This window comes from Athene cunicularia (genome assembly GCF_003259725.1).
Source record: "Athene cunicularia isolate RWA chromosome 28 unlocalized genomic scaffold, athCun1 chr28_part2, whole genome shotgun sequence".
NCBI lineage: Eukaryota > Metazoa > Chordata > Aves > Strigiformes > Strigidae > Athene > Athene cunicularia.
Window position 1 is genome coordinate 1,894,861 of NW_020799140.1, and position 11,820 is coordinate 1,906,680.

General features: G+C 55.7%; 2 protein-coding genes across 2 annotated transcripts; both read right to left on the reverse strand.

Annotated features, from left to right (window-relative positions):
• Nucleotides 1–1,637: 1,637 nt before the first annotated feature.
• PRR22 (proline rich 22) lies at nt 1,638–4,024 on the reverse strand. Its single transcript, XM_026865158.1, has 4 exons — nt 3,912–4,024; nt 3,710–3,814; nt 2,588–3,290; nt 1,638–1,794 (listed from the first exon to the last, which is right to left on the reverse strand). Exons 1-4 carry the CDS (start codon nt 4,012–4,014, stop codon nt 1,638–1,640), a joined length of 1,068 nt encoding a protein of 355 aa, XP_026720959.1. The 5' UTR covers nt 4,015–4,024.
• An 868-nt stretch (nt 4,025–4,892) lies between these two features.
• Nucleotides 4,893–11,782, reverse strand: DUS3L (dihydrouridine synthase 3 like). The gene is made up of 12 exons (XM_026865260.1): nt 11,435–11,782; nt 10,584–11,168; nt 9,902–9,943; nt 9,651–9,803; nt 9,438–9,554; nt 8,955–9,020; nt 8,757–8,867; nt 8,071–8,167; nt 7,455–7,530; nt 6,965–7,153; nt 6,748–6,876; nt 4,893–5,080 (listed from the first exon to the last, which is right to left on the reverse strand). The coding sequence occupies exons 1-12, from the start codon at nt 11,483–11,485 to the stop codon at nt 5,008–5,010; spliced, it is 1,689 nt and encodes a 562-aa protein (XP_026721061.1). The 5' UTR covers nt 11,486–11,782; the 3' UTR covers nt 4,893–5,007.
• Nucleotides 11,783–11,820: the final 38 nt, after the last annotated feature.

Consider the following 11,820-nt stretch of genomic DNA (forward strand, 5'->3'; position numbering starts at 1 on the left):
GCCATGGGGGGTTGCAGGAGCCGCGCACGAGCGACCACCCTGGTGGCAGCTCCATGGTTTGTGGCGGCTGTTGGTTGCCAAGTCTCCCAGGGGTGTCCCGGACGGAATGTTGGGGCTGCCATGGTTACGCCCCGCCCCCAGCAACCACCCCAGTTCCACCTGGGGAGGGAAAGGGTTAAAAGGGGCCTGTGGGTGCAGGGGCCTTGGGCTGGAAGCCTTGGTCCGTGCCCAGAGCGGGGACAGCCTTGGGATCAGGGGGACTTGGTGGCAGGAGCCCCACACCTGGAGTGCTGGGATGGAGGGCGCAGGTGGGGCAGGAGGGGCAGGCAGGGCAGGCAGGGCAGGGAGAGGTGTGATGCTGCAGGGCTGACAGTCAGCCAGGACGAGGACGTGGTTGGGAGCCTCGGGGTGAGGCTGACGGGGATGGAAAACAAAGCAGATGTCCCAGTGGGTGTCTCCTGCCGCTCGCCCAGCCGGGACGCCAGCGCTGCGCGGTTCCTCTGCGGGCACTGGGAGAAATCTCTGGAGCGCTGAGCCTGGTCCTTGTGGCAGCTGCCAACTGCCCAGTAACACCCGCTGGGAATCCCATCCTGCTGGGACAAGCAGGGCTGGAACAGTCCTGAGCTCTGCGGGGAGAACTTCTTGTCACAAGGACTCGCGGAGCCAACAGGACAGATGCCCCCGAGACTGGCTTGGAGGGAGTGGAGAAGGGCTGGTGGGACATGGGGTGGCAGGGGACTGTCTGGGCCAGAGCCATGACAGGATTGTTGAGCTGAAGCTGGTCCCTGGAAGGAGGGGAAAAGGGCAGCAGAGCTGCTCCGGAGGGTTTGGAGAGAGCAAACGTTACTTCTTCGGGGAGGTACTTAGCAGAGTCCCTGGCAACCTGCAGGTGAGGCCTCAGGAGCCGGCGAGTGCTGCTCAGGGCTGCAGAAGCCCCTTGGAGGAGCTCGGGAGCAGGCACCTGCCCTGTGTCAGGCGTCGAGCGAGGGGGCACAAGGGGCTCGGCTGAGCAGGGACCTGCTCGCTGAGCTGCCGAGGAAAAGGAATTGCACCGTGTAATAAAAACTATATGATATTTGTTATTCAAATCTCAAGTTTTGGTTAAATATATTACCCAGTAAATGAAATATCAAAAGGAATTGTGTTAATGTCGGATTGTATTGTAACTGAACTTTGTTGTGGTCAGACAGTGTTATGGCTCTAAATGTTTTTGCACTTTGCATGTAAGCTCAGGTTTAAAAGAAATAAGAAATAAGGCATTATGTCTATAGTTGTTGTGGCTGAAATCAGCCGTTACAAGGAGCCAAAATGGCCGCCGCCCTCAGGCCAGATGCGGTTATGTCCAGCCCTGTCTGGCCCGTGGATACCAGCACCCCTGTGCTGAGCCGTCCCTGCTCCCCGCGGTGGAAAGCCCGCGAACATTCCCTGGGAGCAAAAGCCCGGGACAGAAAAGCCCCGAAAAGCTGTTGGGGACTTGCAGACCCCTCCGGGAGCACCCCCTCATGAATATTCATGCCGCTGCCCGGTCACAGGACTCCGTTCCGGGGTGTAGGTGTGTGTCCTGGTGGAGCAGAGATTCCCCGGCACTCCCGGCGCTGTTTGGCTCCCTTTCGCTCCCCAATATATTTTATTGACCCCTAAAACCAATGTGCAGGTGCTGATTTCACTTTAAATCGCGACGACTCCATAACGTGGCCACGGGAGTTGCCAGGGACCGGCTGGATCAGCCTGGGGAGCTGCGGCCGCTTCCCGCCGGCGCCGCGGCCCGTGCTGGGCCCAGGCTGTGGAGCTCGGCTGGGAAAGGGGCACTGAAGAGACAGGAAGTTTCCAGGCGCTCTGGGCCTTGTGCAGGGACTTAGTAATTTTGTTCTGCTTCCAGTTTGCCCCCGTCCCGGTCTCGTGTGAGCCCAGGGTGCAGCCGGGCCAGGGGAGGAGGGTCCCAGCCTGGCCGGCAGCTCCTCCCTGCCCGTTCCTGGGGGGATTTGGGGCCCTTTTGCTGCGGCGCTGAGGCGATGCCGGGCTGCGGAGCGGGGCGGGAGGCGAGGGAGGGCGGGAAGGGCTCGAGGCCGGGAAGGGCTTTGCAGCGAGCCCTGTCCCCGCGGGAGGGGACGCTGGCGTGGTCAGGACGAAGGCCTTGGGCCCTGGCTGGGGTGTGTGCCCGTGCCCCCCTGGCCCCGCAATGTCTGTGCTGGTGCCGGGGGCTCCGTGCTGCTTTCTGCTTGGGGCCGTGTCCGTGAGTCCTGCAGGGAGCCGTCTGTCCCGGCTGCCCCGCCAAAGGGCTGCTTGTCCGGGGGAAGGGGCTGGAGGAGTCCCCCCACCCGCCATTGCCTGCCCCGCTGGGGGTGCCTGGGCCCTGGGGGGGGCTGGGTGCCCTTCGGGACTGGCCGGCTGTGATTTGGGGCTCAGCGGGGCTCTTGCACCCTTGGGTGCCGTTTCACGGTGCCCCTGCGCTGCCTCCCCCTCCTACACAGACACAGAGAGGTTTTGTTTTGAAGAAAAGAGACTTTAATTGCAATAAATAACAAAGAACACCCCATCAAAGTTATTCTAATACCCTCCGTCCCACCAAACACATGAACATCCCCACCCTCGTCGCCCACTGCCTGGCTCCCCACATAAGTCTCTTTTCCCCTCTGGCCCCCCCGGTCTGTCTCCGAGCTCCCTGCGCTTGCTGGGGGGTGCTGCCAGGTCGCTCTGCCTCCTCTTCCTGCCCCGCTTCTCTGGCACGGCCGGCTGGGATGGGGGCGGCTCCATCCCCACATCCCCACTCGGCTCCTGGGCCTCCAGCCCCAGCAGAAAGTCCTCCAGGCCCAGGACGCTGTCGATGGTGTCGAGGATGCCGCAGTCCAGGCTGAGCAGCTTGTCGGGCAGCTCAAGAGAGGGGGAGTCACAGGGGGGGACGGCTGCACCGGTGTGCCCAGGGTTCCCAGGTGTGAGGCTGCTGCTGGGCCCGTTCTGGCTGACCCCCACCGTGTCCAGGGAGCAACCGAGGAGCCTGAGGGCCTCTTGCTGCAGCATCTCCTCGGTCACAGCCAGGTCGTCCATCACGTCCCCAGGTCCATGGCTGTAGGGGTCAGCAGCGGGGCTGGGGGGGACGTTGCTGCCTGGGGCGATGCCAGTGCCCAGGGGTGTCCCCGCAGTGGTGTCCGTGCCGGCGGTGTTGACGGGAGCCGACAGTCCCTCGATGTTCCCGCAGTCGGGGATGGAGGTGGGCGGTGGTGGTGTGCTGGTCCACTCGTAGCCGTAGACCCGGGGATCAAAGCAGCAGCCACACGGAGCCATCAGCATCCCTGTGTGGGGGAGAGGGAGCTGTGCTGAGCCGGGGGCACCCTCTGGGGGCACCCACCGAGCCAGCCCCCATCCCAACACCCCCCGGCTCTGTGCCAGGCACGTGGGGAGCTCGTGGCCGGGGCGCTGCCCGCGGGGTGAGCTGCTGTGCCAAAGGGAGGGGGTCACAAATCGGGGAGGAGACTGGCTTCTCTGAGGTGAAAGGGGGAGAGATGGCACCAAGTATCTGGTAAATTCTCTGGCCGTGGGCTGTACTGGGCACACATCAGCCAGGCGAGGGCAGGGACGCTCGCCGGGGCTTGCCGAACCCTCCTGTGAAAACTGCCTGGGGAGGGGACACGGCAGTGATGGGGATGCCGGGATGCCCGTGGTCGGGGGTGCTGAAGGTGCCGGGGTGCCGGGGCAGAGAGGGGTGCCATACCTGCTGGAGGGTCCTGGGGGACGTGGGGTGCCCCCCCCGCCGGGGGTGTCCAGGCTGCGGGGAAGGGCTGCTCCTGCCCGGGCAGTGGGCACAGGTTGGCTGGGCCTGGAAGAGAGACGGGAGCCATGGCCGGCGCTCAGCTCCGCTCTTGACCCAAGAGCGTCCCCGGGCTGCAGGGGTCGGGGTCGGGGTCGCTGCCTACCTTGGGTGGAGAAGATTTGGGGGAGCTGCGTGAGACGCAGGAACCAGGGGCCATGGGGGTTGCAGGAGCCGCGCACGAGCGACCACCCTGGTGGCAGCTCCATGGTTTGTGGCGGCTGTTGGTTGCCAAGTCTCCCAGGGGTGTCCCGGACGGAATGTTGGGGCTGCCATGGTTACGCCCTGCCCCCAGCAACCACCCCAGTTCCACCTGGGGAGGGAAAGGGTTAAGAGGGCCTGGGCACCCCTACGGGCACCTGTCAGATGCCATGGGTAGAAATTTTTTTTCTTAATAGTGTTTTTCATGGAGAAAAAGAACAAGTTCCTTCAGGGAAGTTGTGTGGGGTCCAAGGTGCATCCACAGCCTCCTCATGCCACACAGCAAATGCATTTGAGTCTCCTGGCTGTGATTCTGTTCGCTGCTCTACCTGGAGTGATGGAGACAGGAAAAAGGACCTCGAGGGCACGAGGGAAGCTCATGCCGTGTCACTCAGCCACATGCTCTCCCCTGGCGCTGCTCACCCAGTGCTTCAGGTCTTTCCGTCTCACGTAGGAAACGAGCAGCTCTGGACCCTCCTCAGAGGGGTCAGTGTTTTCCCCCGTGTGTGAATCCCAGGAGGAGATTGTGCACCCTACTCCATGCTCCCAGAATGTACTAGATTCTGCACGTCTGACAACAAGATGCTGGGGCTGTTTGTGCTCTACGGGACCCCAGGGTTCGTGTTAGTACATCCCCTCCTCAGACTTGGAGGATTTAGCTCTACCAAGGACATCCTGGTAGGAACAGAGGCCTCTCGCTCCTGCTGTGTGAACCGTGTGTGGCGTGGGGGAGTCAGGACAACTCCCACCGTGAACTGGAGGTCAAAGATCTCTCCTGGACTGTATCCTCTTAATTAAACAGACTGTTCTCTATTAGTGAGGCACCATCTGCTGCATAACTTGTGGCAGGGACCGATATTGAGGGTGTGAAGGCAACCTCGCTTCTAAAAACATAAAAGTTTATTTCATTTCAGAGCACAGCTTAGCAACCCCGCTCCTCGACACACACCAGCCTAACGCCTCCTCTTGACCCACTGCCATGGGAAAGGGCCTCATCAGCCCTATCTGTAGGAATTTGCCTTGTGTTTAGGCAGGAAGGTGAAGCTGGTAGGTACAGGTCCCAGAAGCAGCTCACTGGAAGAAAGGAGAAGAATAATAAACCAAACCAAATCAAAACAAACAAAATCAAACAAAAAAACCCACAAAAAAACCCCAAGGAGAGGTTTGTTCAGTACAACAGAGCCACCCGTACCCAGGTGCTGCATGGCTCCATCACCCTACAGCGATGGTGACTGCAGTCAGATGTGTCAAATAAGCCCTTACCCTCCCAAAAATTTAGGACTGCTGCACAAAACCAGCTCTGGTGCTGAGATTTAACCCTGACCGCTGCGCTGCAGGGACGCAGCCTCCAGATAAGGGCAATGCTCTTCTTGCTGGGGAGTCACCGAGAGACGATGCCAAAATGGGTTCCTGAGTTTGGTGACCTGAATACCAGCCTCGCTGCTGGCAATGACATGCCTAAAATCAACACGAGCCTTTGAAAAGCAGCTCCCCACCTCTCGCTGTGCTTATGTGGAGCCAAAACCCTGTTAGTGCCAAAAAGTATTAAGGTCAGATCTTAAAATGATGTAAGCCAGTTCTATTGCGATCAGATTTATCCTAGCTTAAGACTTCAACTATTTCACACTTTGGAACACACATTGTGTTCTCAGTGCGGAGTGATTTTCTTTATAGTCAAGGAGGTTTAACTTATTTCCTGGATGCTGATTCAATACAGCATCACTAAAACTTTCCGTAAGGCATGTCAGAGAGAGAATATCTCAGCAGGGCATAGAATTGCATCGCAAGAGCCTGGATCTACAGCACAAAAGCAGAAGTGGAGAGCGCTCAGAAAACCCCGCTTCTGGTTTGCATCTCCTTCACATGAGCTTTAATGAATAAACCTAAACTGCTTTAAATTTTTGAGTTCTTATGGCTATAAATGTCTGTTACACGGCACTGCAAAGGCCACAGGTTACAAAGTTTTGTGCAGCCTAACACAGGCAGGTTCTGCTTGAAAAATGGCACTTACAAATTCTGATCAAAACTCGATGTACCTGTAATATGGTTTTAGGCAGCTGTTCCCAGTACGAACAAAATGGATGATTAGAAAAATCAGAAAAGGCTGTAGCCGTGCTCTATTTTTGCTAATCTCCGTTTCCATGAGACGGGAAATAGCAGCTGGCTGCTCCAGCTCATATTTTTACTTTGAGCTTCCAAAGTCATTTCAAGCCAGTGCCTGAGGACTCGTAGGTGTGGGGAAAAACAGTTTCCTGCACTTTGTGGCATGAACTCAGAAATCAAAAAATGAAAAATGGGGAAAATGCTCAGCTCTCCTAACCTGGGGACGGGGACTGCCTGCCCGCCTGGTGTCTGGGTGGGGCTGGCAGGGTGGGACTGTCGGGGCAGAGCATGGAGGGATCCGGTGCCAAAAGCCTGAGACGCCCCATTGCTGCGCTCTCATCTCTCGGTTCCTGTGACTGTTCTGGGACAAACAGCGTGTCATGAGAGAGGTCACCTATTCCAGATTCGCAGCAGGTACTGGATGACCTGCTGAAGCAGCTACAGGGATTGAGAGAGCTCTTTATGGCAACTCCAAACTCCGTTAAAACCTCAAAGTACTGGTTAACCCCTACAACCTCTTAAACTGATGGGAAAGAGTCATCACCCCCTCTCCAGAGAATGCCTGCAGGCACAGTGATTTTGTGAGGCTCTGCAATGTCCCTTCTGAGCAATTCCAATGAAGTTCAATGCTTTATTACCTTATTTTAATCCAATCATCCACATTTTGGCTTGCCATCAGCGTCTCCAGATAGTCTCTCCCCATGTAGTAAGGTGGCCGCTCATTAATTTTCTGAGGTAGGTGTTCTAGTAAGCCAACTGGGATATACCTGGAATAAAATGCAACGGCAGCGTGTGCTGTTGTTCAAAGGCTCCAGGCTCGGTGCATTAAAGACCCTCTCAGCCAGGGAGAATTACCTGCACAGGAACGAGAGCCATTCCAGCAGGAACTTCCTGGTCTTCTCCACTCCCTGAGTATCTGACCCCCAGTGCTCAAGGCCATAGTTGGTGAAGTCTTTGAGGATATCAAATCTCTCACTGGAGGAGATATCCCAGTGTCTCTGTTCCTTAATTTCAGTGAAAAGCCACGGCTTGATGAGTGCCCCCCTGTAGCCAAAAAAAAATGTGCAGTTATTCCCACGATTGATGCTTCTGAAGATGCCAACTTATTTAAAAGACTTTCCAGCACTTATTTGTCAGCCAATGCTGCTTTAATTTTTTTTTTTCCAATTTCAGTAGGAAGCTGCTGTTAGTTCCCACAGACACAAACAGATTTTACCAAGTCTCAAAGGGTAGTTTCAGCAAGAGGAAACTTCTCATGTTTTGGCTTTGTTTAGCGGTTTTTAAATTCTTTTTTTACTCTTGCACTGACGGAGCTCAGAAGCAAAGGGGACACACACGCACTTGCCTTGCAATCATAATTCCTGAAACACCCATCTGCATGGCTCGATTAGCATCTTCATAAGACAAAATATCACCATTTCCTGTCCAGAAGGGAGAAGGCAGAGGTCAAAGTGATACACGAGGGCAAGTCAAAATGAGTTAATCCAGGCATGGGATAAAATTCAAAATGGACACAGGATCCAAAAGCCAGATTGTCCAAGGAGGTTCTGGGGCTCATGTTCAGACTCCCAGGGATGTTTCTGATTAACGCTCCCCTTACAAAGAAAAGGAGAACCTTCTCCTCCACTCTCAACTCCTACCCTGACAGTTTAGCTGGGACTGTCTGTGCCACGGTGCCCAAGAGAGAAAGCACCTGCTAAAGACAAAGTGTTCTGTGTCCTGCCCGTCCCTTCTGCTCCTACTCCACTCAGTGCTTGTCATGCCCAGCCCCAAGCACACAAGCAGATCTGCGCTGCACGAGAGCTGCTGGTAACTCCCTCCATCATCTCAGCAGCAGCAGTACTCCAACCTCTCCCTCAGGCTGAATGTCCTTGGGAGCCCGTTTTTCATTTTTTTAAGATATTCCAAATCAAACATGCAGCACTTTCAGCCCACGTGACAAAAACAACAGAAACACCTACCAAAAAGAGGCATGGGGCTTGCTATTTTAGCACACTCAGCTATGTAGTCCCAGTCAGCACCCCTCGTGTACCGCTGCTCCCTGGATCGGCCGTGAAGCTGAGGAAAAAAGTTGTAGTAAGACCTCACGGAATGCCCCAGAGGAGACAGGGCAGAACAGGAGTGCCAGGGGAACGTGCTTCTACAGAGGCAATGGCAGCGGGCTGAGGTAAGGGCTCCCTGTGGCTACCAGGCTGTGGAAGTGGTTAGCAGAGCTGGGTGCATTCTGAGGAATATTTTGGCTATTTGCAAGCCAGAGCAAGAAGTGACTGTTCACACTGAAAGGGAATATTCACTGTGGGCAGGAACTACTCAGCCCCGTGTGAATGAGATGGCCCCATCGCTTCTCCAGCCCTGCTATAACAAGGCTTATTGGGCTCTTTTCCAGAGCACTGCAGGAACCATCTCCCTTCATAATGGATACAAGGCTCAGGAGCACCTAGGAAAATGCTTCCTGCATCTGAATTTTTCTCTGTTATTAGCAGAAAACACCAAAATGTAGTAGGCAGCTGGTCAAAGGCATTTGAAAGAGCTACTCAGCTGTGCGGAAGGGTTAAGGTCACCTCCACGTCATGCTCTAGGCTGACACACAAGCAGAGTTCCCCAGACACCAGCCAACAATCTCACACCACAGCAAGTATCCCCGTACCGTGACCATGGATGCTCCCCACTCTCGGATCTTGGGGATTATTTTATGAGCCACATTAATCTTTTCTTGCACCCCCGTCCGTATCTTCACAGTCAGTGGGACGTCCAGCACCTGCAGAAATGGGAGAGTGAAGCCAGGCCCAGGCAGGAGTTGGCTCCATCAGCTCATCTCCCGCTGCCAGCAGGTGCTCTGACTCACCAAATTCATCCCTCTGACGATCTGTTCAAACTTGTTGGACCGAGTCATCAGAGCACAGCCTCCTCCCTGGGAGACAAAAAGCAGCAGAGTCAAGACTTTCTGCTTCACTGCACAGCAAAGAGCCTCCTTGGAGCTGCTCAACAGCAGCCCTCTGCTCAGGGAACACAGGTAAGACTCGGAGCATCTCAAGGCTTGGAGAAAGGCTCCAAGAGAGAAAATTCTTCAACAACAACAACAACAACAACAAAACAAACAAAAAACACAACAGCCCTTTTCCCTTTCAACTTCTGCCTGCTGCCAGGCAGAGACAGCTGACCATGCCCTGCTCTTTGAACAGCTTATTCACCTTCTTGCTAAAGTCTAGTGCCCATAAACAAACTGGGAGCTCTGGATCAGACTGGCAGGAGGAGATCAGGTAGCAGGGGATAAGGCAAAAGACAAGCACCTATCAAAGGAAGCCCAACACGCTGCAGAACATCTTACCTTCTTGTAGACCAGGTCAATGGGACACCCAACATTGATGTCTACAAAGTCCACTTCAATTGTCTGGTTGAGGAGCTCTGCACATTTGGTCATCGTGTCTGGAAACGCCCCCTCCAGCTGCCAAAGGGGGACAGGTTACCTGAGTTCAAGGAGCACCTTTTCTCCTCAGAAGTGAGTTATCATTTGTTTGGTTATCAACATGATAGCACTCACCTGCACCCCAAAAATATCTTCAGTATGATGCCGTTTGAGGAGAGCCCACTCAGAGGACTGGCCCTGAAGCAGGTTTGTGCACACAGCCATCTCTCCACAGGTGACGTCTGCCCCGAAGCGCTTGCATATCCTTCGGAAAGGGAGGTTACCACACTGAAAGAGGCAGCAGAGAAATGGTTTGTCAGGGGATTTGCTCTGTTCCTAATGTGGCGATGTCAGATTTTGACACAAGGACAGAATTATCTACCCACCGTGGTCAGTGGAGCCAAGTAGAGCTTGCCTTGGATTTCCAACTGGAAAACAAGAAGGATGGAGAAGCATGTTAGCGAGGCCGAGCCAGCAGTGGTTAAACAGGAAGATATTCCAGTCAGAAATTTTATCACTTGTCTTAGGTAAAACTCAGTGGGAAATCCAGGAAATCACCATTTTGTTCAAGAACCTCAACTATTCCCTGAGAACATATCATTTGGATAAAAGAATCAGAACCATTTGTTTTCACTGCTCAGCTTGGAGAAAAATCCAAGCAGTTACAGACACAGAGGCTAGACAGACTGACTAACGGCTGCGAGGGAGGAGGTGATGAAGAGGAGAAGGAAGCAATGCTCTCACCCCAGGAGAGCACCATGCAAACCAACCAACCCCAGCCTTGGCTCTCCTTGCAGATCATTCCCACCCACTGACAGCTCAGCCCCTACCCTCCTTCACATGCAAGGGCTGCAGCTTCTCTTGGTTCTCACCCCTCCAAGAACACCACCACAGCCCCAAGAGCTCACCTTCCTGCATCCTTCCCCTCATGACAGTAACGCGGTCCCCAGGCAGCTCTGTCCTCTGCCTGCCTCTCACCCAGCTAAGAGGTCTCTTCTGTCTTCCCAAGCACAATCTCAACCACTTCACAGGTACACAAGAGACGGCAGCCCTCGACCAAACTCTCACCTTCTTCTTCTCACACGACCGCAGCTTTACAACGTCTTCGTCTGTCACCGGACCCACTGTTTTGGTGGAGGAAGCCTCCTCGCCCCCTGGGAGGCCAGGACTCTGCAAAGCGTCTGGTTTGGGATCTTCTCCCTGCTCCGGTAGCACAGGACATTGGGGGCTGTCTCCCAGGCCATCCTGGGGGGTTGTACAGTTGGACTCCTCTTGCTCCTCTGCAGAGCGCCCTGGGGCTTTGCCTCCCTTTCCGCCATCACCGTGGGGCTTGGCCAGACCACAGAGATACTCCTCAGCCTTCCTGAAGTTAAACTTCCTCTTGCGCAGCTGGTGCTGGAGGTCTTTGGAGAGGTTGTTCCTCACCAGTGACTTCCCTTCCCACTGCTTGGCGAGGTCCGTGTTGACAACGTTCTGGTAGCCATCCCCGAGGTGGGCCTGGGCAAAGCGGCAAGTGACGCCGTAAATGCACTTGCCGAAGGTTTCGAAGAGCACGCAGCTGCGCCCCAGGTCAGGCGGCTTCGAGGCCATGTACTCGCCAACGTCGTGAAGGAAGCGGCACCGTGCGCCAAAGTAGCACTTTTCTGCGCACCCCTTAAAACAATAAAGAGGAGGTTAAAACCTCTGCCCCCCGCTTGCCTGCCCGGGCACACCGGTACCCTCCAGCCAAGGGGTGAGAGAGGGGCCAGAACCACTCTGAGCGCCCACCGCTCCCCCGGTGACGGGAGTTTGCCCCGGGTGCAGCTCTATCTTCAATGTGCTTTCCTAGACTTCAAAATAAATGCAGCCCTTGAGCAGGAAGGGCCCACAAGGGTCCCAAATTCCCCAGAGGAGCACAGAGCAGGGCCCCCACTCCCTACCTGTGTTACGGACGGGCACAGCCTGCTCTGTTCATAGTGGTTGGGTTTCATACACGGCCTGCTCTTGTTCTGCCCCCGGGCCCGCTTCCGCTCCGTGGGCTCCTTCTCCTCCGCTCCAGCATCCTCTCGGCCTTCTCCATCCTGACCGGGGTCCTCCGACCTCACCCGTTTGGCGGGGGGCTCGCTCTGGCAGCTGCCAACATCCTTCTTCTCCTCGACCTCCTCTTCTTCCTCCTCCTCCTCGCCACCCGCCTGCCCGCCGGGCTCGCCCCTGGCCCGCAGGTAGGCATGGAACTGCTCCTTGGAGGCGAGGAACCTGCGCAGACACAGCACCGGGGTGAGCCCAGCCACGGCGGGGAGCGGGGTGTCCGGGCCGGGGCCAAGGG